Raw genomic sequence first — 27414 nt, 5'->3', positions numbered from 1 at the left:
GTATTTTACTTTGCTTCACCTATACCATCTGGGTATCAAGCACTATAAAACAATGGCCCTGGAGAAAGAGGGCATTTCAGATCATGAGGAAGATCTAAGGTCCCAGTCATTAAATTGGGCTATGTTCCTTTAATTAAAGGTTATTGGCTTGGAGCTCTGCCTCAGTGGTTTTTATTGCAGGTTGAATGAACAGTTTTGTGGCCCACAATAGGCATCTCACAAACTCAGTAGTTCTAACACAGAGCTCATCTTCCCCCACAAAAATACAGAAGGAGAAGGTAACCAACAGGGTCAAATACTGTCCACACACAAAGACTATTTGGCTCTTATGTACTGTGCTTATTTCTTAATGAGATGTAAGAAATAAAAGAGTTTACTCAATAGGACTGATAACTTTTAATTCCATTTTCTTAAACAAAAAATAAACTAGGGCATCTCTACATTTCTAAATATTCTAAACAATGCAAGCATAACCACTAAGGTGGAAGTAGTCTAAAAGGAGGTATTAAATACTTTGATGTTAAAAAAGCACACATGTAGATGCAGTTACAGATAATGACAAAAGAGCAGCAGAATTCAGTAAAATGCACACACATAACCAAGTAAACACAATTCTGAGCACATTTCATAAAGAATGATGACATATTAAAGACAGTCCAAAGAAAAGCAAAAGGAACAGTGAAAAGCCTAAAGTTCATGCTATATTAAAATCAGCTGAAACAATTTAGCCCAGAGAAGACAAAATGTAGAAAGGAATGACAGCTGTCTTCAAGTATTTGGGGGGTTGTCACATGAAAGAAGAACTGGGCTTGCTCTTTTTCACTACAGAGAGTATAACCTGAAGCAATAGGTAGAAGCTGTAAATGTAGTGTTAATGTAGGGGAAAAAAAAAGGCCTAACAGAACTATCATCCACAAGGGGAGTGTTGTTTAGTCATTTCTTTCATTTGTGACTCTTCATGACTCAATTTGGAATTTTCTTGGCAAAGATACTAGAGTAGTTTGCCATTTCCTTTTCCAGCACGTTTTACAGAGAAGGAAACTGAGGAAAGCAGGGTTAAGTGACTTGCCCAGGGTCACACTGTTAGTGTCTGGGGTCTCATTTGAACTCAAGTCTTCATGATTCCAGGCCCAGTAGTGTTCTATTCACTGAACCATCTAGCCTCCTTTTCACTACCCTATACTGTTTTAGTTAATTAATTCAGTTAATCAATGTCTTTCTTAAAATGTGGCACCAAAACTAAACAAAATATACTAGATATGACCTCACAAGCCCAGAGTTTGGTAGGCTAGGCCCTCCCTTTTATGGATACTATATTTCTTTTAACTAAATTTAAGATTTTGTTAACTTTTCTAGCATTCATATCAAACTATCAGCAAATATTGAAGTTGCAGCAAATTAAAACTACTGGCAAACCAGGTCTTTCCCATCATATAATTCTGCTTTTGAATATTTATATATTTATATATAATATAAACATACATACACATATGTGTGTGTCTATGAGTTTATATCTATACACATAGATACAAACATAAATATATATGTGTGCAAATTGTATTGTATATGTATGTGTATAATTGCATATAATATCTATGTATGTATGTGTGTAAATTAGCACAAAAGCATAGCCATATCCCAGTTCTGCTACTTACTAGCTGGTGACCCTGAATCTCATCATATCTAAAAAGTTAGTGGGCAGGGCAGCTAGGTGGCACAGTGAATAGAGCACCTGCCCTGGAGTCAGGAGGACCTGAGTTCAAATTCAGCCTCAGATGCTTGACATATTTACTAGCCGTGTGACTTTGGGCAAGTCACTTAACCCCAACTGCCCTCCAAAAGAAAAGCAAAAAAAAGTTAGTGAACTAAACTAGTTGTCTCCTTCTAGTTCTAAATCCTATCGTTCTCTCTATATGTAATAAAGTATATACATAACAGATAAATAACAATACAAGATAGCCTATGCTCCCAAATAAGATGATTAGTCTCTACAGCAAAGAGACTGAGTCTCATCCCCCTAATTCCCAAAGCCTACAGAAGTTATTAATTATGAAAAGAAAACCATGTTTCAGGAGTGCCATTATCTAAGTTAACAAACAAGTAACAGTCTGTGCCAGACACAATTAAGTCTGAATTTTCCAGTTCCATGAATAAGAATATGCTACCTATCCTACTCTATTTGATGAAAAGATTAAAAAACAACAACAACAAAGGAACTTGGCAGCTCTTCTTAAGTTCAATGTTAAAAGATAGCTTTTTTTTCAAACTGTACTACAATGATGGCTCATATAACTCAACTTAAGTACATAATTATCATCATTCTTACTATAAGTGAAACTAGAAGATATAAAGAGGTTGCAACTAAATAGTAGGCAAGTCACAGATTTGTCATGAAAACAAATAAAGGAGCTGTCCAAGTTGATTTCATTGCACAATTAAAGACAGTAAGAAACTGCATTTCATGGATACTTGGTTACCTTCCCTTGAAATATTCATAAACTACATAGGGAGAAAACATTAAATGTAAGTGTCTTAAATGCAAACATCTATTGCAAAGAACTCTAAATGTGAATGAATGTACTACCAGAGGAACTGAATAACAGGCATAGCATAGACCTTAATTAAAATAGGCTCTCAGACACTTGCCAGCTGTGTGACTTTGGATCCTGTTTGTCTCAGTTTCTTCAACTGTAAAATGGGAGAATGACAGCATCTATCTCATGTGGTGGTTGGGAGAATAAAATGAAAAAAAAAAAAGATCTCATTATGTTTATTGTTTGGTGGCTATAAAAAAGGAATTTGATTTCTTTTTATTTTTGGAGGGCAATTGGAGCCAAGTGACTTGCCCAAGGTCACATGGCTAGTTTTTGTGTTAAGGGTCTGAGGCCAGATTTGAACTCAGGTCCTCCTGGCTGCCCCAAGGAATTTGATTTCTTAAAGCAAAACACTACCTTAGAGGGTATCTGCCAACAAATTATTTCTCATATATATGTTAAAATCCCATAAAATTCCTTGAAGAAATTACTGTTCAGCGGTTCAGGATAACAATAGGCATCTGTACTCCAATATGTTGGATCAGTATGGTCAAGAATCACAAAAGATACCTCACAGGGTGGTTAGGATGATTCAAATATAATAATATATGGAAGTCATTTTGCAAACCTTAAAGCACTATAGAAATATCACCCATCATTATTGTTATGGTTGCTATTATTATTAGAAGGCTTGGATGATTGTGATGTGCACCACTGAAAAGAATACCAGCATCAATCATATCATTCACCTGAACCTCAATCTAAGTACCCACATGAATGAGAGCAGAGATCAAATAATTATGCAAATTATTATGCTAGTCCCCAGTATCATGTCTGCTATTAGTTAGGATTTCTGATCCAGGCACAACAGTCCTGATGGAATGGGACCTGATGGTGGCATCAAGAGAAACTAAAATGAAATTGTGGATAGCTTTGACATAAATTTCTCAAAACCTTTCCTTTGTAGCATATGTTTACGTGTTTATAATTTTGAAAAGCCATCTTGCCATTTAGCAAAATGCAATTTTTCCTTCTTTCAAGGGTTATGATATGATTGTTCTAGCCCAGTCTGGGACTGGAAAGACTGTTCCCTTTGCAATTTCCACTTTGCAACATATTGAACTGGACTGAAAGGCCATAAAAACTCTGGTTTTGGCATCCATAATGGATGTAGTCCCACAGATCCAAAATATAGTGATGATACTAGAAAGACTACATGGATGCCTCATTCCATGCCTTCACTAGAGAAATAAACATTGGGCTAAGGTTTAGAACTTGTAGATAGAAGCTCCCCACATCATCACAGGCACCCAAGGACGTGTCTCTAACATGTTTAATCTGAAAAGCATATCAAGATGTCTATACTGGATGAAGATGATTAAATGTTAAACTATTTTTTTAAGGACCTGGACTATGACATATTCCAGAAACTCAGTAGCAAATATTCTGGAAAAAGCTACTTAGATGTGCTAGGAATGACCAAAAAGTTTATGAGGGATTTTAACAGGATTCTAGTCAAGAAAGAATAGCTGACAGTAGAAAGCATTCATCAGTTTAACATAAATTTAGAACAAAAATAATAGAAGTTGCACGATCTGTTTGAAATGTTATTGTTGCTTTTCAGTAGTGTCTGACTCTTTGTGACCCCAGCTTGGAGTTTTCTTGACAAATGGTTTGCCATTTCCTTCTCCAGCTCATTTTACAGATGAAGAAACTGAGGCAAAGAGGGTTAAGTGATTTGGCCAGGGTCACACAGCTAGTAAATTGGGGCTTAAACCCAGGACCTGAGACTCAAAGAGACTAGATTTGAACTCAGGAGATGTCTTCCTGACTCCAGGTCCAACATGCTGTGCCACCTACCTACCCCACCAACTAAATAACAAAATTAAAAGATGCCTAGAAAAAAAAAGAAGATGCCTAGAAGCACAGATATGCAACAAGTATCTTTGGTTGCTATGACTTTCCCACCAACCAGGAGAATTATATTCACAGAATTGGCTGTGAAGGTTACTTTCCTCATAAGGGGATGCCATCAACATGGTGACAGAAGACAGGAGACTCTAGCAAGATATCAAGACCTTCTGAAACACCTCCACTGAGGAGACACCTTTCAACATGGCTAACCTCATCTGAAGGGCTTCTCCATCTGATCTCACCCAAGTTTCTGCTCTCTGAGATGAGAGGAGAGGGAACTGGAAGGGGAGGGAAGGAGAAAGGATTAATACTTTTGTCATTTTTTTCCTTTTTTTAAACTTTGAATAAATGTCACTTTTTGAGGCAAAAGGAGCTATGAATGTTTACATACACACCCTTCTTTGTAGCAAGCTTATGTCTCAGGGCTTTTCTTCCTCCAAAATACTAATCAACATTTCAGTGTTTCAGCAAGTCTGTCCTCTAATTCCCACTAGCCAAATACTTCCTCTCATCAGGTAAATGAAAGAGTCCATGACTGACTATTCAACTCTCTCCCAGTTTCTGTTCAAAATTTGTTCATTGGCATGAAAAGGCTCAGTGGACTAGCTCCTCTCCAGATAAGTGGAGCAGGATAGAAAGTAATCATTTTTCTTGTTTTGAATAATTTTTATTGATTCAGAAAAACTCAAAATTCTGAATAAAATTACTTGGAAACTGGGGGCAGCTAGGTGGCACAGTGAATAGAGCACTGGCCCTGGAGTCAGGAGGATCTAAGTTCAAATCCGACCTCAGACACTTGACACAACTGCTAGCTGTCTGACCTTGGGCAAGTCACTTAACCACAACTGCCTTGCTTTCCTCCCTGCAAAAAAAAAATTACTTGGAAACTGCCCCCAAAAAAGACTATTAATTTTTCATATGCTTATTAAGCACCTAAGGCACTATGCTAGGTACTGAGAATACAAACACACACACACATACACAAAAAGCTCCTATTCTCAATGAGTTTACATTCTATTTGAAGGAAACAACAGGTATGTAAAGAAGCAACTACAAAATTATGGGAGAAACAGTTTTTTTGGAGAGGAGTTTGGAGAGAAAAGACAAACTGTTTTGGGTAAATGGAGTCTGAAATAACCATGTACTAAAACTATGCAAATTCCCACATACAAATTAGTGTGTGAATTAATTCCTTTGCCTACTGAACAAAATACAACTCTCAACATCCAACAATTTCTCAAAAAAAAACCTTTTATGATACAGTTACTTGGCTCTCTCCTTATCAGAGGATCATAAATCTAGAATATGAAGTAATCTCAAAGGCCATCTAGTCAAACCTTTTATTTTACAGATAAAAAAAATCTTTGGGGGCGGCCAGGTAGCACAGCGAGTAAGAGCACCGGCTCCAGTGTCGGGATGACCTGGATCAAATCCGGGCTCAGATACTCAGCACCACACCCAGAAATAACTGGCCATGTAACCTTGAGCAAGTTACTTAACCCCAATTGCTTTTAAAAAAAAAAAATCTTTGGCTGAGGAAGGCTAAGTGACTAGCCCAATCTCACAGTGAGGTAATTTAAGAGGTTGGGCTTAAACCCAGGACCTCAGACTCAAGAGTCAGTACTCTTGCCTCTGTACTACAATTCCTCCTTTTCCAACCTTATCTCACCATATTCACCTTTATCTTGGACTCTCATTAATACAGACTACCTGTCATTCCCCAAAAATTTTTCTTCTTCATGCCTTTGCTTATACCCCAACATCTCTGACAAGGGACATTCCAAGTTAAACACCACATCCCTGAAGCCTCCCTTGATCTTTCAGAGTTAGAAATTATCCCTATATCCTTCAACAGTACTTTACTCCTCTCTTACACATTTTCACATTCCATTTCCATTTTGTATTACACTTATTTGTGAACATGTCTTATCCCCTGCCCATTAGATTTAAGGACCTTATTAAGAGCAATACTGTTCTAATAAGCATACCTACAAGGCCTAAGCTCATAGAAAGAGTTCATTAAGTGCTGAAGTAAATTATTCATGGGATCAGGAGCTATAAAGATAACAAGATCATTCTGCAAATGAGAAAATCAAGGCTCCGATAAATTAAGCCACTTGCACTAAGTCAATACATGTAGTAAGTGGCAAAGATGAAGCTGAAACTAGGGTCCTTTGATTTCATGCCCGAGCGCTATTTCCATCATACCAAACCACCACATACATCTGAATTAACAGGGGGTTAGTATTTATTGACCAATTGATGTTTTGCACTACTGTAAAGAATACAGGAAAAAATGAATTCAAGAAGACATTAGAAGTGAAGAAAAATAATACTTGTATTTCTTTTAGAAAGAACTTTAAATTGAGGAAGGTAACGTGAAAGAAAGAAGGAAATTTTGTGTCTAATAGTACTTTTTAAATTGTGTTTTTAATGTGAAATTCATCTTCATATGAATTCCTGGATGCCCTTACATGAAGCACTTCTGAATTCTGAATAGATCTTGAAAAGACTCCTGAACAACTTTCAGGAGAAGGTATACACTGAATAACCCAAGACAAGTTTTATATAACACCACTCAAACTCCCAGACACTAATTAGTCTAGTCTGTGAACTTAAGAGAAACAGTTTCAAAATTTCCAAGCACCATAAACCTGTGAGTTAACTAAGACATCTTCCTATGCTGCCTAGCAAAAGTGGCCTTGGGAAAGTCACCTGGATAAATGGCAAAAATCCTAGGACTAAGGATCTATAACTAGAAATGATCAGAGGTCAACTATCTATCTTTATTTTACAGATGAGTAAAATAAGGCCCATACAGGTGGAGTGACTTGTCCAAAGTCACACAGGTGACTTTAAGTGAGAGAGCTAGAATTCAAACTCCGATCCCAGGAGTAAGTACTGCACTCTTTCCCCAGCAACAACCAGACTAGGATGCTCAAAGCCTCCTAGCATTTCCTGAAAACTACCTCTCACAGGAAACAAAAACAAAAACGTGGCATGGTCCTAACCTAAATCCTCATATACAACATCTAAAAAGCATGGGCCTGGACACACTACAAAAAGTCAAGAACACCCCTAGAACAGGAAGGGTCCTCAGAGGTCCTTTCAACCTCCTTGTTTTACAGATGGGAAACAGAGGCCCACTGAGGTGAAGAGACTTGTCCAAGGTCACACAGGTAGTAAGGTGACAAAAATGGAATTTGAACTCAAGTCCCATGACTTCAAGTGCAGAAGTCTTTCTGTATCACCAGGCTGGGATTCTTAATCCTTCTCAGAGTTTCCCTGAACCTACTGAACACCACCTCTCTCTCACAACAAGCAAAAACAAAAGTACTATTCAAAAGACACAGGATCCGAGGGTAGGCACAGCAACTCAAAACTATTTAAAAGGCAAGGACCTAAACCTTCACTCATACTATATAAAAGCCACGGACCTGGCTAAGGGTAGACCCAGAAATTCACACTACTTAAAAAAGCAAGGACCTAAACTCTCCCACTACTTAAAAGCCAAGGACCTTGATTACGGGTTAGATAAAGCAATTAACACTATTTTAAAAACAGATCTGAAGTCTTTCAAACATCATTTAAAAGACACCGACCTGAATCCCAGGATACACCCAAAGGCAAAGACCTATACACCCTCATTCTGGATTATCTAAAAGACGGGGAGCTGACTCGGGGTCGTTTCAGCAATTCACACCATGTTAAAAGCAAGGACCTGAACCTTCACTCACAGTAGCAACAGCAATTCATACTATTTAAAAGGCAGGAGACCCAACCTTCATACACTTTAAAAGACACACACCTGGATCCAGTGGCAGTACAACTGACTGTTTAAAAGGCAGGGGGTCAAACCCTCTCAACACTTTTTTAACAGACCTGGATGCTAAGGGATAGACAGCAAGTCACATGATTCAAAAGGCAGGGAGCCGACCCCTCACCTAGACTTTTTAAAAGACGCAGACCGGGGTCCAAGGTTCATTATTTATTTTCAGCAGTTCAGAATTCAGCCCCCCACCCCCAGCTTCTCTCGGCCGCCTTCCTCATTCCCAGCTCCCGGGGATGAATGACAGCTCGGCCGGCCTGCTCGCTCCCGAGCTCCGGGGCGGGGGGCGGACCCTCGGGCGAGGGGCGTCATCCCCTCCAACCCCCACTAGCCGGTCCGGCCCACCCTACGCCAAGCCAGGGGGAGGGGAGCCGGAGCGGGAGCCGGGAGCCGGGCTCTCTCACCAGGTACAGAGGCGCATAGATCTTCAAGGACTCCTCCCAGGCGCCCCTGGTGATCTGCACGAAGGAGACCCCGCAGGACGGGTGCCAAGTGTGGCCGATTTCATAGCAGTTGTGAGGGATGGACTTGCTGAACGCCGCCATGTCTGGAAGCACCGTCGGGGAAGGGGGGCGGGGGGAGAGGGCCGGAGAGAGGGAGGGAGGGAGGGGGAGGGAAACGAGAACCCAACGGCCGCCCTGCCCCGCCGGCTCTCGGGAGGTGCGGAATGGAGGGGAAAGGTCACGCGAGCGGGGTTACTCTGGGCCAAAGTCCTCGGATGATGAGCGCTCGGCGTATCGCAGGGCGAGGGGGGAGGAACGTGCGGAGGGGGGAGGAGGCGGAGCGTGCGCGCTCCCTGTACCCGCCCCCTCCACAGGCGCGAGCGCGGGCGCGCGGCGTAATTCTTACTCAGACCACCACCACCCCCACCTTGTCCCATGGGTCGGCCCTCCTCTCCGGGGTCTGAAAAAGGACATTGGCTCCGAGCGCGCTCCCCAGACCCCAGCCCCCCCCCGGTCCCCCCCCCCCCCCCCGTCCGAGTTCGCCGGGAACGCCATGCGGAAGCGCGCCTTCCTCATTCCCCGCCTCTCCACCTTGTAGTCTGCTATGTCTGGCTGGGCTCCCGGTCGGGGAGGGGGGAGGGGGGACGGGGACGGGGTAGTAAGCTTCCTTTCCAGCCCTCCCCCACCCGCTTGGGGGATGTAGCATGAAGAGCCCTAGTCCGAGAAATAAGCTAGGCTTTGCCCCTCTCTGACTGTGTCCTTTGGGGTAATCAGCAAGTCAACATTAAGTACCTACTGTATGCCAGGCACTTGCTAAGCCTTAGAGTTACCCAGAGCGGCCCTCAGAGAGCTCACATTCTAATGGGGGAGACGCTGCGCAAACAACTATGTATTAACCCGGGTATCCACGGGATAAATTCGAACTAATCTTGGAAGTCACTAGGAATTAAAGGGGAATTGGGCCAGGCTTCTTGGAGAAGGGGGCTGGGAGGAAAGCCAGGGAGGCAGAGATGAGGAGGGAAGGCATCCCAGGCCTGGGGGACGGCCCGTGAAAATGCCCTAGCCCCGAGTGGGGTGTCTGCCTCCGGGACGTAACTGGATCCGAGAGGGGGGGGGTCATCTAAGGTGAAAAAACTGGAAGGGGGAAGGGTGGCAATTCTCTAGGTGGTCTTGGGAGTATTAGGGAGCCACAGGAGTTTAGTGAGTAGAGACGGGTGATGCTTTAGGAAAATGACCCTTGACAGGTGAATAGAGAGAGCTTCTGTGAATCTAGTTTAACCTAACTTCCCCGGTTTTCAATTTCCAATGGTAACAGTTTGTGTCTCCCATTGGGAATAGATAAGATTTATACAGCACTTAAGGGTTTACTAAGCACCTTACATATATCTCATTTTATCCTCTCTACAGCCCTGGTCCTATATTATCTGCATTTTACCGGTGAATATGAACTTCTCCAGGCAGGAACCCGGTTTTTGTTTAGTGTTTGTTATTGTTTTCGGTATCCCCAGAGCTCAGCCCAGTGCCTGGCACTGAGTGAGTGCTTAATACATTCTTGTTGACTGCCAGAGTTCTGAGGGCCTTACCCATTTGATGTGGGAAAATTAGAGAAAGGTTCTTGGAAGAGGTGACATTAACACAAAGAAGCAAACTACAATTTAGACCCCGGTCTAAAAGGTCCTTCCACATACTGGCATCTGTAATATAATGCCATGGAAAGGCAACTTCCCAAGGTTCAAAATACCAGCATAGGTGCTCTCCATTTTATTCAGTGACAAACCAAGAACAGAGAAGATCAAAACATGACATCATTCAAAATACAGCATTTACTAAGTGTAATTAAATAATCTCCAAGTACTACCCCACCCCAGGACCTTCCAATCATTCAATCCATTACAAAGTCCCTGTTCTAAATACTACTCCACCCCTAGGCTATACCTTCATTTAGTCCACCACAAAGCCCCTCTGCTCAAATGGAGATTAGTTTCCAATCTAAGTAAATACATTCATTTGTTCAACCATAGAACACAAAAAGGTCAAAAGTTCCCCACCCCTGGATCACAATTGAATCTACCCCAGAGTTACATCAAGTTTAAGCACAGCACTTAATACCCAAATGGAGGTCTTTTCTTCATCTTGACATAAGGGAAGTTCTCAGCAATGTTAGTTCCTGGGAAGACAAGGCTTAGCAAGATACATTACCAGTCCCTTCATTAATTCATCCTCTGTCTGTAGAACAGTCCTAGAACCCCTGAAAACATTAGTAAAAACCCTCTCCCAGGATTTCTGTAAACATACAACAAGAAAATCCTTCTTCAGGGCTTCTGAACCAACAGAAAGGTTCCCAGACCCCTGCAACAACAGCACTGTCCTTCACCAGTGGACAGTATTCATTCTGTCTGCAGGACAGTCTCCAGACCCCTGCAACAACAGCACTGTCCCTCACCAGTGGACAGTATTCACTCTCTGTCTGCAGGACAGTCTCAGGGCTTCTTAACCAAAAGCCAGGTTCCCGGACTTCTTCAACAACAGGACTGTCTTTCACCAGTGAACAAATCTGGCAAAACAACATCAAAACTGACAGACAAAGTACCAGCAAAACAGCCATGTCTCCTCAGTCCTTGGCAGTTCAGGGGGCAGGTCTCAAAAGTCCAGGGCAATTCAAAGTGGCCCCCCAGCAATTCTCTCAGTCTCTCTCTGCCTCCATGAGGTGCTGCTTCCAAAAAGTTCTTCTGCCTCTCTCTTGTGTCTCTCCAAATCTACTTCACCAGGTCCTCCCAGTTCAGGACTTTCTTTTCACATCAACAAGTCCATCCCACAGGTGGGATTAACAAGCTCTGGGTTTTAACACAATCAATTTGAAAAACCAAGCCAATACAGGGGAATCTTTAAATGCCATTACTATCACAGCATCTCTAACTCATTGAATTTTTGGGATGAACTAAGCTCTCTCTTCCATCTCAAAAATTCCTGCTTTGCTGAGCACTAGGGATACATAAATAAATAAATGGGTGCCTGTGTGGAGGAGTTCATATTCATCTGTAAAGTGGAGCTAATATAGGACCAGGGTTGTTGTGAGAATGAAATATTTATAAAGTGCTTTATAAAACTTAAATGCTGTGTAAATCTGATCTATTATTAACGGGAGACATGCAAACAACTTCATACAAACTACATAAAAGATAAAGTGGAGATAATCTTGAATGGGAGTCAGAGTTCCACTAAGCTTAATAATATCTTGATTTGAAACTTTTTTTACCCATCATTTAAATATCTTCAATGGCCTGTTCAGTTCAGTAGATTTTAAACTATGAGGGTTAGAACAAAGTGTGTATCATAATATCAGATTTTAAACCAGAAAGGACCTGAGGTCATTCATCTGTCCAACACCCTCCTTTTGGATATAAAGAAACGTGCCCAGAGTCACACAGATTTTTTTTAAGTGATAGAGCTATAATATGAACTCAGGTTCTCAAGTCTGAATCTAGCACTTCATCTCCCCCAACACACACACACACACACACACACACACACTGCCTTTCAACAGAGAGATCATCTGTGCTTGAACACTTGCAATGATGAGGAACATTACCATTTGAGGGAGCCATCATTGGGCTAGTAAAAGACCTATTTGTTGATGGATGTTGGGGTTCTTTAAACTAAAGTTCTAGCTCATGTTGAACTAGAATTTGACTGCACATAACTTCCACCCTGTGAAGCTAACTCCACCAGGCTACTTCCTGTGCTACATGACAACATTTTGAGTCCTTCCTGAAAATAGCTATGTACTACCATTCTGTCTTTTCTTATCCAAACTAAATAAGCCCAGCAATCATTCCTCATCTAACATAAGCAGATGGCAGACTCCTACTTCACTCAGAAAATTGAGATCTTCTGATGTAAGCTGCCTCCCCTATTCCATTCTTCCAAACTTCTCAGTTTAACCTGTTTTCTTCTTTCCTCTGGTCACTCTGGAAGAGCTATCCACTAGTGTATTAAACCTAATCCCTCAGTGTATGATTTCTATCTCATACCATCCTGCTTCTTCCAGGACCTGGTTCCAGCACTCATCCTCTCATGCATCTTCAATATCTTTTCCATCCACCTACAGATTGGTCAGGTCTCCTCAGTCCAAAAAGAAAGAAAGAAAAGACCTTCCCCTTGATCCTTTTAGCCCATCCAGCAACTATCTCATATCAATGCTTCCCCTTGCTCACCATCAATTCTCTCCTTAGTCCATGATAATCTGGCTTTCATCTCCAGCATTCAATTGAAACTGCTCTTTTAATCTTCCACATTGTTTTCCCTAAGGCAATTAATGCTGTTGCTAGGTACTGTCTCCTCCCTTGACCTCAGAAACAAAATCTCCAAAGTTTTCTTCCTATGTAAATGGCAGTTATTATTATTATTTATTAGTATTATAACCAATGTTCCCCAAACCACCAGACCTGCTTCTAGCCTAGTCCCTGCAGCCATCGAGGGAGAAATTGTTGTAGAGGAGCCCATTTTCCTCATCACTAACCACAACTGTTGACCAAGTACCACCAGATAGGCACAAGTAGCCCTGAAAATGGTAATACCACACAGATGACTAGTCCTGTTTCTATCCTAGCCCTCACAGCTATCATCTGAGGAAATGTGAAAAAGGGACCAGCCCTCCCTACCAAATGCTAACTAACTGCCACCCACAGGTCGGGCAAGCCAGCCTAGTTAAAGCAGCAATGCACTTCAAAGAAGAGACAGGAAGCAGCATATGCCAGGCAAGTCAAACCACCAGCACCACCTTGACCTATCCCTGTTGGAGACAGCCCTGACTCTGATCCCAAGAGCCCTGGGACTTGAAATGCTTCCAGCCTAGTGTCTGCAGCCATCATCCTGGGAAGCAGCCTCTGTGGAGATGCAGCCTGGCAACTACTCCTGAAGATGCCATAGACACAACTACTAAAGACCCAGAAAAGAAAGTTCTTGCTACCAAAGTCCTTGGCACTGTCAAATAGTTAAGCAGTTTCAGTGGTTTTATCAGTGGAAATGGCACTAAACAAGAGCCACTGCCGTCTGCTTTACCTCTGTACCCTTAGGACTTGCAGCTGAAACCTTGCCTATGTGTTGTTTTCCCCATTAGAATGAGAGCAAGGACTGTCTTGCTTTTCTATTTATATCCCCAGAACTTAGCACATTGTTTTGTACATTGTGTATATTGTAAGTGCTTAATAAACCATTGATTCCATCATTCATTTTAATAACCTTGGGGTAGAGGACAGGAGGCTGAACTCTATATTCACAATGTCCTAAAACAGTGATTCATCATGAGGTGTAAATGACTCTGAGTTCCCAAAGGCCATACCAATGGAATACCATCAAGTTCCACCATGCTAGAAAGGTTTAAAGTATGATCCTGGTAACAGACTATACCTGCTTTCTAATGACCAGCCTAGCTAAGTACAAAGAAGCTTGTTAGCAGTAAGTATGCCACTTGGAGTCACCTTTTGTTAAAAATTATTTTTATTTTCAATTCCAGATTCTTCCCCTTCAATCCCTCTACCTATTGAGAAGGCATGAAATACCCATTATACATATGAAGTCAAGCAAAATATATTTTGACATTTGCCATGGAGGGGTGGGGCAAGGGGGAGACAAGAAAAATAAAGGAAGGGAAAAAATATGCTTCAATCTGTGATCTGAGACCATCACTTTTCTATCTGGAGATGGAAAGCATTTTTCATCATGAGTCCTTTGGAATTGTCTTGAATCATAGTGATCAGTTACTATGTCTTTCACAGTTGATTATCTTTACAATATTACTATTACTGTGTACATTGTTCTGATTCTGCTCACTTCACTTAGTATTAGTTCATTGACGTCTTCCCAGTTTTTTCTGAAACAATTCCCTTCATAATTTCTTACAACACTATTATTCCTTCACATTCCTATGTCATAATTTGTTCAGCCATTCCCCAATTGATGGGCATCCCCTCAAATTCCTATTCATTGCCACTACAAGAAAAAATTTTAAATATTTTTGTGTATATGGGTTCTTTTCCTTTTTCTTTGATCTCCTTGGGATATAAACCTGGTAGTGGTATGGCTAAGATAAAGGGTATCTGGTTTTTATAGCCCTTTGGACATAGTTTAAATGTGTTCTCCAGAATGGTTGGCCTAGTTCACAGCTCCTCGAACAGTACATTAGTGTAAATCTTCCCACATCCTAGAGCCACTTTTTAAAAAGTCTATTAAAATAGCAATGCTATTATTTCTGTTGACAGATGGGTCAGGAATATGAAAGGAAGCAGAATACCAGACAGGTGGTCAATCTTGTCAATACTGCTATCAATATACCAATGCAGAGTCAGCTTCATGAATACGTGATAAGCCAAGATAGTCACTAGGATCAGATGTGGAAAACCAAGTAAATAATCAGAAATGGATGTCAAAACCACCCAAACTAGGTGGTTATTACCACAAGAGCAGAATTAAGAATGTAGTGATTTTGAGATGTGAGACAATGAATTTGTCCAGTGTGTCTTCTCAGACTCTGATGGAGACAGCCCAGACCCTGAACCAAACCAGATGGCTAGAATAGAACACTGGACAGTAGATGGAGCACTGGGCTTGAATTCAGGAAGACCTGAGTTCAAATGTGGCCTCAGATGCTTATTACATGTGTGACCCTGGGCAAGTCACCTTCAGTTTCCTCAACTGTAAAATGGGGATAATAATAGCACCTAGCTCACAGAGTTGTTTTGAGGATCAAATGAGATATTTGTAAACCTCTTAGCACAGTGCCTGGAATGTAGTTGGCACTATATAAATACTTATTCCCTTTCCCTAGTCCAGGAAATATTCACCAAAAACCCTGCCTAAAGGAGGTAGTCAGTGTTACAAGCTCTGACAAAACATCTACCTAGTAACTGAAGTTTCTTTGATGTATTGTCTCCTCTAGTTCGAGCTCTTTGTGAAAAGGGACAATCTTAATTATTCTGTTTGGATCCCCTATACCTAACATAATATTTGGCACATAGTAAGTGCTTAATAAAAATTTTTTCATTTTTTTCAATATAGAGATTTATACTGGGAAAAGAAGGGACATGACAGGTTCTGAGAATAAATTAGCAAATGAAATAATATGGAAGCATACATAAGGATCCCAGTTGATTGTCAGCATTTTTCATTGAGGACTTAGCCTTGTATATCACCATTGCCAACTCAGCAACAAACTTCAGTCAGGGTTATTCCTTGCAAGCCAGTCCCCTTCTTACCAGATTGCAGTCACTACAGATTAAAGTTAAGTATTATCCAGGTTTCATGATAGAATTGAGCAACTAGGGGTCACATGTAACTCTCAGAACCTATTCTAAAGTTGGTGACCTTTCTATCATTTAATAAAGTACAGATGATTGGCCACATTAGCACTGGTCATACAAGAATAATTCTTATTGACCAGTCTGATAATTTAAAAGATAACTAAATAGGGGCGGCCAGGTGGCTCAGCGAGTAAGAGCACCAGCTCTAGTGTCAGGATGACCTGGATCAAATCCGGGCTGAGATACTCAGCATCACACCCAGAAATAACTGGCCGTGTAACCTTGAGCAAGTTACTTAACCCCGATTGCTTTAAAAAAAAATAACTAAATAAAAGAGAATTGAGCTAAATCTTTTCACCAGTTGTTTCTATCAGGAGGAGGAATGAGAAGAGAAATTTTACCTGATGAATATGTGCCCAATCAGTGATTGTTGCCAGGGAAAAATTAATTATAATATATGGCAATAACCCTCATGAAGATAAAACAAAGTCATGGGAAGGAGTCCATGCTCTTGAACCTTTGGCACTAGTCACTTAAACCTTCTTGGATCAAATATGAGTACCATCTGTGTCAATATGAGCCTGACATCACACACCTTTTCCCTAACTTGGTTGACTCATCAAATTTTCAGTTGACACTAAGCTGAGAAATATACCTAACACAGTAGATTACAAAGTCTGAATCCATAAAGATGTTGACGAGCTAAAGCATTTGGACTAAATCTAATACAAGTTTAATTCAATAGGGATAATTGGAAAGTCTTACACTTGAGTGGAGGGAAAAAAATTTCACAAGTATAAGATGAGGGAGGAATGGATAAATAGTAGTCCTCAAAAAAAAAAAATCTGGAGATTTTAATAGACTCTGAGCTCCATATGAGTCAGTAGCAGGATGTGGCAGCCAAAAAAGCCAGTGTTGTCTAGGACTGCATTAAGAGGGGCAAAGCTTCCAGGAATAGGGAAGTGCTAGTCCCACGGTACTCTGATTTTATCAGATGTCATCTGGAGCATTGCATTCAGAGTTGGGCACCACAGCTAAAAAGAACATTGATAAATTGGAGAGTGTCCAAAGGAGGGTAACTAAGATGGTGATGGGCCTTGAGTCCATGATATATGAAGATCTGCTGGAGATAATGGGCATGTTTAGTCATAGCCATTGTGACTATGTTGAAATATTTGAAAAACTGTCATATATAAGAGAGGACTAGACTTGGGCAGAAGGCAGAGTCATGAGCAAAAAGTAGAAAAGAGGCCAATTTGGGCTTGATGCCAGAGAAAATTTCCTAATAATTAGGGCTATCCAAAAGAGGTTAAGTATTGCCTGAAGAGGTAATGAGCCTCCTTGGAGGTCTATAAATGGAAGTTGGATGACCACTTGTCAGAGATGTCATAGCAGAAATTCCTTTCATGTATTGGTGGACTGCATGGCCTTTGAAGCCAATTCCAACTTTAAAATTCTATTATTCTAGATTTTGGGGGAGGCCATCATCAAAGTACTCACTGCAAGTGGTCAATAGGGACAAAGAGCTAATGCCCAGGACATCTACTCTAAAAAGAAGTGGATAGTAATGTATATATTCTAGAGCAGGGAGTCCCTACTACTCAGTGCCAAACTCAGTAAGTTTAGCAAGACAAACATAAGGTCCAGTCCTGTTGTTTCTGTGAGTTATATCTACACAAAACTTTCTTAATACCTTATTTAGCAGCATGATGTCCTAGAAAGAGTAATGCTTCTGGAGTCAGAAGACCTGGGTTTGAATCCAAGCTCTGCTAATTACTACCCATTATGACTCCTTGAACAAAACAGTATTGGACATTTCAAACTGTTATGTCCCAGAGACAACTTAAACTCAATAAATCTAAAACTGAACTCATTATCTTCCTTCTTATCTTTCCTTCCCTCTTCCAAACTTCCCTGTTTCTGTCAAAAGTACCATCATTTTTTCAGTGTAAAAAGTTCACAAGCTTGGCATTATCCTGTACTCCTCACTCTCCCTCACCTCACATTCCAATCACTTGCCAAATACTTTACTTTCTCACCTTATATCTCTCCATCTGATCCCTTTTCTCCAGTAACACAGAAACCACCTCACCACCACTCACTTATATTATTACAATTGTCTCCTAATTCATCTCCTTGTCTCAAGTCTCTCTAGTCCGTTCAAGATTCTGCTGTCAAAGAAAGTTTCCATAAGCATAGATTTAACCATATTATTCCCTTTCCCAACCAACACCATTGGCTTTGTATTACCTCTGAAATAAAATATAAACTCTTCTATTTAGCTTTTAAATCCCTGCACTACCTGGTCCTAATCTACCTTTCCAGCCTCACTGGTTGTTACTTGAACTCTGTAATCCAGTCAGACTGGTCTTTGTTCTGTTCCTCACCCATGACACTTCATGTCTCATCTCTGCATCTTAGCACTGGCTTTCCCACCTCACTAGGATGTACTTCTTCCTTACCTTTGCCTCTTAAAGTCTCTCTTTTCCATTGAGATGCAACTCAGACAGAATTTTCTGCATGAAGCTTCTTCTTGTTCTCCCAATTACTAGTATACTTTCCCCAAATTATCTGGTATTTAAGTACTTTGTATATACACTTACACACACACAAAGTGGGTGATGTGTTATACACTGAGGTCCTTAATTAAACTAAACTGCCAAGCATTCAAACTCTTCTTCAGAGAGCCCAACTGCAATGACCTGGCCACAATGTTTGAATGAAAAATGTACACTTGCCAAAAAGACTATTTTATGAAGAACTCACACAGGACAAGTGCTCACATGGTGGTCAGAAGAAGCGATACAAGGACACTCTCAAGGTCTCTCTTAAGAACTTTGGAGTTGATTGTGTGACATGGGAGACACTGGCACAGGACCTTTCAGCATGCCATGCCCACATCAGAGAAGGTGCTGTACTCTATGAGCAAAGAATAATTAAAATAGCTTAAAGGCAACACAGGATGTACAAATTTAGAAAATCCATCCCAAATGTTCACATGGACTATTTGTGCCTGACCTGTGGTAGAGCATTCCAAGCTCATATTGGTCTGATCAACCACAGTCTGACACACTGAAACTTGACTCTAGCATAGTGATGTCATTTTAGTCCTCTTCAAGAAAAAAGAACAAAAACCAACTACACACACATGATATATATATATATAAACTTTTTATTTATGTGGCATGTACTTGTTGTCTCCCCCACTAGAAGGTACTCATTGTGGGTACATTGAAATGAAAAATTTCATTCTTTCATTTGTGTGCCCAGCACCTAGCTCCATGCCTAACACATAGCAGGTCCTTAATATTTGTTGATTGATTGTTGATCTTTAAAATTAAGGAGTTGGACTAGATGACCTCTGAGGGCCCTTCCAACTATCAATCTATGATCCTATTCTTTTGTTCTTAGACATGAAGTGACATAAAAATGGCTTATGGTTTTGAAGAGCAGCCTGATGCAGAGGAAAGAGTGCTCATTCTGGAGGCAGAGGACCTGGGTTTGAGTCCCACCTCTTGTATCTGCTATCTTCATGAACTTAAGTTATTTAACACCTGTGAACTTCAGTTGACTCATCTGTAAAATGATGAAAATGATATCAGTACTCTGCCTTACAGGTCCATAGTGAAGGGCATATTAAATAATGACTGTGAAACACTTTATAAAACTAAAAGAAATAAGAACTGGGCCCATGATTTCATTAATATACGGAACTTCTGGATGAGGAAAATTCCTTTGCCAATTCAGGTCAGCACCTTATGCAACTCACAATCTTAGAGAGTTGTCTGGAGCAGAAGTATCAAATATGTAGAGGCCTAAACTCAGGAAAAATACTGAAGCAGACTAAAATGTAACTGGAAAATGTTTAACAAAATTATTAAAAATACCATACAGCACAAGTAATATTAATTTGTGGTTTCTCTAATCCAATGTGTGGCCTGCATAGGTAGAAGGTTTGGGGTTGAATTAATTATGATAGGATGATCCTAAAAAGCAAATTTGGGTAGGGAGATGTAAAATGGAGCAAATTATCTCATACAAAAGAGGCACAAATGGAAGAACTGTTACAGTGGAGTGTAGGATACAGGAAGCTTATTCTTGTTGAAACTGGGTCAAAGAAGGAATAACATATATAATTAGTAGGTTATAAAAATCCTCTTAACTTACAGAGAAATAGGAGGGCAAGGGTATAGGGTAAGGGAGGGACTCATAGAAAGGAAGATTTAGAAATAGGAGGGCAAAGGGATAAGGAAGGGACTTTTAGAAGAATGTGCAAATTAGGGAGGCAGTGTTCAGAAGTAAATTAGATTTCTGAGGAGGGATAAGGTAAAAAGAGAGAGAGAAGAAACAGTGAGGAAAAATAGGATGGAGGGAAATACACAGCTAGTAATTATAACTTTGAATGTGAATGGGATGAATTCACTCATAAAATGGAAATGGATAGCAGAACAGATCAAAAACCAGAACCCAAATATGTTATGAAAAGCACATTTAAAAATCAGAGACACACATGAAGTAAAAATAAAGGGCTGGAGTAGAATTTATTATGTTTCACTTGACGCAAGAAAACAAAATAAAATAAAACAGCAGGGGTAGCCATCATGAACTCTGACAAAATTAAAGCTGAAATAGATTTAATTCTAAGAGATAAGCAGGGAAACTATGTTAAGAGATAGCATAGATAATGAAGTAATACCAATATTACATATATATGTACAAATGCTATAGCATTCAACTTTTTAAAAGAAAAGATATTAATTACAGGTGGAAATAGCTAGCAAAACTATAATAGTGGTGAATTTCAACCTCAGGAATAGAAAAATCTAACTAAAAAAAAAAGAAGACAAGGAGATGAATAGAATCTTAGATAAGCTAGATATAAGAAATATCTGGAGAGAACTGAATGGGAAAAGAAAGGAAAAGAATATATCTTTTTCTCAGCAGTATATTTTAGTAGTACATTTACAAAAATAGACTATATATTAAGCCACATAAACTTATAATTAAATTCAAAAGGAAGTAATATTAAATGCATCCTTTTCACATCATAATGCAATAAAAATTACATTTAATTACATCAAGGAAACACAGATTAAAAATTAATTAGATACTAAATAACTTAATCTTAAAGAATGGATGGATTAAAGAACAAGTCATAGGGGGGACTAGGTGGTACAGTGAATAGAGCACTGGCCCTGGAGTCAGGAGGACCTGAGTTCAAATCCGGCTTCAGATACTTAACACTTACTAGCCATGTGACCTTGGGCAAGTCATAGAAACAATAAATAATTTTGTTAAAGAGAATGATAATAATGAGACAATATATGGAAACATGGGATACAGCAAAAGCAGTAATCAGAGAAAAATTTATATCTCTAAATGCTTACATCAATAAAATAGAGAAAGGTCAGATCAGCGAATTGGACATGCAATTAAAAAATTAGAAAAAGAACAAATTAAAAATTTCCCAATTAAACACCAAATTGGAAATTCTAAAAATTAAAAGTGAGATTAACAAAATTAAACACAATAAGACTCTTGGATTAATAAATAAAACTAGCATCTGGTTTTGTGAAAAAAATTAATAAAATAGATAAACTGTTGGTTATTATGATTTTTTAAAAGAAAGAAGAAAACCAAATCACTAGTATAAAGAACCAAAAGGGTAAATACACCACTAATGAAGATAAAATTAAAGCAATTATTAAGGGTTATTTTGATCAATTATGCAATAAATTTAACAATTGAGTGAAATGGAAGAATACTTACAAAAACAAACTGCCCAGATTAACAGAACAGGAAGTAGAATATCTAAATAAGCCTGTTTCAGAAAAAGAAATTAAACTGTTCACAAATGAGCTTCCTAAGAGGAAAAAAAAAACATCAGGACCAGATGGATTTACAATTGAACTCTACAAAATATTTAAAGATCAACTAATTCCAATAATAAATAAATTACTTGGAATAATAGACAAAGGAATTCTACCAAACTCCTTTTATGAAACAAATATGGTGTTGCTACCTAAACCAGGAAAAGTAAAAACAGAAAAAGAAAATCATAGACCAATTTCATTGATGAAAATGGATCAAAATTCCTAAATAAAATACTAGCTAGGAGACTACAACAATATATCACAGAGATTATACATTAAGACCAAGTGGAATTTATAGCAGGAATGCAGGGCTGGTTCAATATAAGGAAAACTATTAACCTAATTAATTATATCAATAACAAAAGTAACAAAAATCATGATTATTACCTATAGATGCAGAAAAAGCTTTTTGACAAAATGCAACACTTATTCCTATTAAAAACACTTGAAAGCATAGGTATAAAAGGATTTTTCCTTAAAATTATAAGCATCTATCTAAAACCATCAGCAAATACTATCTGTAACAGGGCTAACAGAAGCCCAGGAGTGAAACGAAGATGCCCATTATCATGAATATTATTCAGTATTGTACTAGAAATGTTAGCAATAGCAATGAGAAAGTGTTGGAAAGGAGGGAGGGACATAGCTTGGAACTCAAATTAACAAAAATATATATCTTTTTTGTTTTGTGTTTGTGCATTTTTTTGCTTTTTGGAGGAGAGGTAGGGCAATTGGGGCTAAGTGACTTGCCCATGGTCACATGGCTAGTTTTTGTGTTAAGTGTATGAGGCCAGATTTGAACTCAGGTCCTCCTGACTTCAGAGCCGGTGTTCTATTCACTGCACAACCTAGCTGCCCCCAAAATATATTTATTTAAATTTAAAAATATTGCTTGATGATGTATTCCTGACAACTTGTGTAGCCTTCAATGGTATGATGGCATCCTATCTACCATAATTATCCTGGAAGCTCAAGGATTTACCCAATTTGGAGAAATGTTCTACCACTACCATCATAGCCATAAATCTTCAATTCGAAGGACAAATCCTTGAAAAAGCTGTATTCCTTCTCAACCAAGGAGAGGGCAGTACAGATTACAGCTAAGATAAGTTCTAGCCCTGGAAAGAATGCTAGACTTGGGATCAAGAGACTTGGGTTTGAATCTTAGCTGTAGCATTACTGACAAGGCTGTGTGAGCATTAGCAAGGTAGTCACATCACCTTTCAGTTTCCTCCTCTATAAGGTAGGAATCATGTTTGCTGTAATGCTTACCTCATGGAATTATAGTAAGGCACAAGTGAGATAAAATGCATAGGATTATGGGATGCTTGAAGTGCTATATAAATGTTAGCTCTTATTATAATGAGTGAGTGTCTGCCCTATTGGAGCAAACACCCCCATGCATGAGATCATGGATCCAATGAAGTGTTATTATGATGATGTCACCTAATGAGGATCTCAGTGCCACAGCATACAGGATGCCAGCAGCATATTGTAATGTATCTGAAAAGCCAAACTACTACCTGCCCCTGGAAGCATTTAAAACCCCAAAGGGAGTGAGTCAATGGGAAAGTGATGAAGACCTGGGAAACAAAGAGCGATTTGTTATCTCTCTGCTCATCCACTTTGTCTGGCACTAAGCTGCCACAAAGAATATTCACCAGTGTATTTAGGCCTGTAGCAGTATATCATTTCTCAGACTGAAATGAGAAAAGAATAAGACTTCTTGGAAATGGTAGATTCAGAGTAGGTAGACTTTACCTCTTTGAAAGAGGGGAGATTCTAGTAGGCTATTGCTATAATGACAAAAAACAGGTACCCTACAGTAGATGATACCATGTCTCCAGAACTGCCTTACTGGCTCATAGTTCCCTTAGCCATCACTGTCACTTTCTTCTCCATTGCCAATATCTCCCTAGAGTAACATGTTATGACAAACATGGAACATATAAAGAATACAACAACAATAATAATAACTTCCTTTTATCATCATTGTGAATGAAGCACATTCTGAGGGGGAAAAGTTTCCCATCCTTATAATAATAATGGTTAGCATTGATATAGTGCTTTAGGATTCATAAATCGTTTTACATATATTTTCTTATTTGAACCTCCCAAAGATGCTATGAGGTAGGTGCTATTATTATCTTCATTTTACAGATGAGGAAACTGAGGCTGAGAGAGGTTAAAGTGACTTTCCCAGGATCATACACTGTGTAATGTCTGAGATGGAAATTTGTATCTAGGCCTTCTGACTTTAAGTTCAGTCAGTACTCAAAAAAGGTTCGTGGAGGGTTCCTGCAGTTCTATAAATGGCTTCTTCTATTGTGCTCCTTAAAGCACCCACATCCATGGAACCCTGGAGGATCAATGTTTGAATAACACAGAGGAACCAGGTCTGAAACACTTGAAGAGACTGGAAGAGGGGTCTATTCAGAGGAAACATTTTTTTCTATCTGTCCCAGGTACAATTAGAGCCTTCTCAATAATTGTGGCTACACAAAGCATGTGAAGCTATGATGAAGCTTCAGTCAATCTGCAGCCCTTCGAGGAGCCCAGAAAGAACCCTGAAAAACATATGGAGCTTCTGGTTTCAGATAATGATCTCATGTAGGTCCTTTTTATAGAAAGCCTCTAATTCTCTACCCCTCTTCAGTACAGAAAACAAGAAGGCACCTGCCAGATAAATTATTGGATGGCAGTAATTTGGACATTTAGTGTAATATAGCAGAAAGGGTCTTGGACTTGGCCCAGCTCTGACACTTACTGTGTAGCAGCACTGAGCAAGTCACTTAACCTCCTCTTATTTGTAATATGGTAATGATATTACTTATGCTACCTAATTCTTGGTGGTATTGTAAGGAAAGTGCTTTGTACCTCTCTTAACTTCAGGTTCCTGATGTCTTTGAAGTTTCAACAGACTCAGTCTGTGAATTCAGATCTCTCCAGAGCTGAATTTTTATTCCCCCTTCTCTCAGTAGAATGTAAATTTCCCAAGGGCAAGAACTATGTCATTTTTAAACTTTCTATTCTTGGTGCCTTACTGTGAATTTGGATAGATCTGTGATATTACTTGAGCAAATTGAAACTTATCCATTATCTCCCAACCTTTGTGCTTCTGGTCCATACTTTTCCATGGATCCTCCATGGAATATTATCCTCCATAAATGCTGTGGTGGGAATATACTTCATCAAGGCTGGACTCTTTCCCCTTACTCTATTACCTCGGTCAGCCTGGCATTGACATGGGCAGCAAGTCACCTCTATTCAGCCCAAACACCACTTATGACTTGTCAGGATAGTAAACTTACCCAGGTATCCCATAATCTAATATAATTAACAGGCTCTTACTAGTGTAACAGGGGATTTACCAGTAATTCCAGTCCTTCTGAGCCTACCCAGAGGGCTCAACTGATGCAATTTCACATGAACTTTGGAGCATACAAAGACATTCTGTAACTAGATCTGGTCTACTAACTCGAGGTGAAGGGGAGCCTCTTTGATTGACTATGTAGTTCAAACTGGGTATGTAATCAAAAGGTACAGGTTGACCAGAACCTGTTCATTCTCTTAATGTGAGAGATCAATCCTTCTCCTTCCTGGTGCTGTTCTGGTAAGAGAAGAGAGGCAATGCTATAAGAGGAGATGTGTTGAGCCCTCCCTATATGAGATCAGTGTGTGGCCCATGAAAACAGACCTTGGTTCTTTACCTTAGCATTGTGTTCTTTCATGTTAGGTGATAGATACTGGAGGCTATGGTTTTGTCAGTTCCAAAACTGACAATATGATTTTGTGGGTGCTTAGTCTGACTCTAACCTTAGTCTCCCAGAGAAAGCCTGACTAAATCCCTACCCTCAGGGTTCTAGAGCTCCCTGTGAAGGTTGAGATGTCTCTTCTCTAATGATATCAGAGTGAGCTCCCATTCTGATGTGTACACTTTACAAGTTCCCCAGTTACGCTTAGCCAGTTGATTTCAATTAGTTTTTACAAAGGGATACTTATTTCAAAGATGAAGCAAGAACAAAAGTATAGACCCTAAGGGGTACACTCTTCCTCTACAATCTCATACCTATACTTAGATTTGATGCAGTTTCTACATGGTGTAGGTCTCACCAAGTTCTTGTCCAAATGAAGTAACTCAGTACTTCTCCAACTCAGGAGAGTAAACCATCAAGAGGTCTAGAGGTGGAGTCCATAACAAGGTCTATAGCCAGCCAGACAAGCTTTAAGGTCCGGAGGAGCAAGGAGCAACTTTCAATCTTTGGGACCCAACTTAGTGCTGGTTAAGACAGGTTGTTATCCAGCAATGATACTTCATTTGGACAAGAACTTGGTGAGACCTACACTGTGTAGAAACTGCATCAAATCTAAGTATAGGTATGAGATGGTATAGGAAGAGTGTACCCCTTAGGGTCTATACTTTTGTTCTTGCTTCATCTTTGAAATAAGTATCCCTTTGTAAAAACTAATTGAAATCAAATGGCTAAGTGTAACTGGGGAACTTGTAAAGCGAACACATCAGAATGGGAGCTCACTCTGATATCATTAGAGAAGAGACATCTCAACCTTCATGGGGAGCTCTAGAACCCTGAGGGTAGGGATTTAGTCAGGCTTTCTCTGGGAGACTAAGGTTAGAGTCAGACTAAGCACCCACCAAATCATCTGCAAGAAACTGGGGATATAAAGGCAAACAAAAGAAAAAAGTTCCTGCCATCAAGGAATTTTCATTCTATATAATTTTATATGTATATATATGTGTGTGTGTGTGTGTACATGTATGTTTGTATGTATATGTGTTTGTGTAATATATACATATGCGTTTATATACATATGCATATGCATGACAATTTTGAGGAGGAAGAGAACAGGCTGTTAGGAGGGTCAGGAGAAGCTTCCCAGGGAGATAGCACAGAAGCTGAGTTTAGAATTAAGCTAGAGATACCAAATGATGGTGAGGAGGGAACACATTCCAAGCATGGGAAACAGTCTGTGTAAAGACAGCAAGAGTAGATGAAATTTCACATTAAAAGAACATCAAGGGAACCAATTCAGTGGGGATGTGAAGTACATGAAGGGGAGTAATACAAAATAAGCCTGGAAAGGTGGTCTGGAGCCAAATCATGGAAGGTTCTAAGTACCAGGTTGAGGGGTTTTTCTTTTATTCTCAAAAGAGTGAAATAATCAAACATATAAAACATCTAGATACATATTTCCATTTCTACAAAAGGAAACTATGAAACTGTGAAGCTTCAAAGAACTTATAGAAAGAAAAAACTTGGAGAGAAGAGAAATTTTCTAGTCTTCTCCTGACTTCCCTCCAGCTCACTACACCAGGTACAGATATGTTCCAGTGTAATAAGAGAAGAGCATCAAAAGACTTTTCAGTGTGCAATTAACCCATTGGATCTCTCTGGTTGTGGTATCATTTATGGAATTTGATGCTCCCTCATGTGGGGAGTATGAAGGGAGTTCCCCCAGGTACTTCCTGAAGCCAGACAATTGAGGTTCCTATGTACTACCAGA

At 39.7% G+C, this 27414-nt stretch overlaps 1 protein-coding gene and 1 pseudogene across 2 annotated transcripts in view; one reads left to right on the top strand and one right to left on the bottom strand.

Moving 5' to 3' along the window:
* Window positions 1–8887, bottom strand: part of LOC138148347 (transmembrane protein 135-like) — a 147186-nt gene extending 138299 nt beyond the window's left edge. The window contains exon 1 of one of the 2 annotated variants that reach the window (XR_011165035.1): window positions 8682–8887. Coding sequence is in view for 1 of the 2 variants with exons in the window: in XM_069071041.1 (XP_068927142.1) it covers window positions 8682–8822 (141 nt within the window). In the remaining variant the exon portion in view is untranslated. The remainder of the gene's footprint in view (window positions 1–8681) is intronic. The other variant, XM_069071041.1, reaches the window with a different exon arrangement.
* On the top strand, window positions 3365–4114 carry LOC138148203 (eukaryotic initiation factor 4A-I pseudogene; annotated as a pseudogene).
* Window positions 8888–27414: the final 18527 nt, after the last annotated feature.

Source organism: Petaurus breviceps, unplaced genomic scaffold (assembly GCF_028583685.1).
Source record: "Petaurus breviceps papuanus isolate PSGF00001 unplaced genomic scaffold, PetGlider_PUasm1.0 90823, whole genome shotgun sequence".
Taxonomy (NCBI): domain Eukaryota; kingdom Metazoa; phylum Chordata; class Mammalia; order Diprotodontia; family Petauridae; genus Petaurus; species Petaurus breviceps.
The sequence above is the reverse complement of the archived record's forward strand: the minus strand, read 5'-3'. Positions and strand labels throughout refer to the sequence as shown.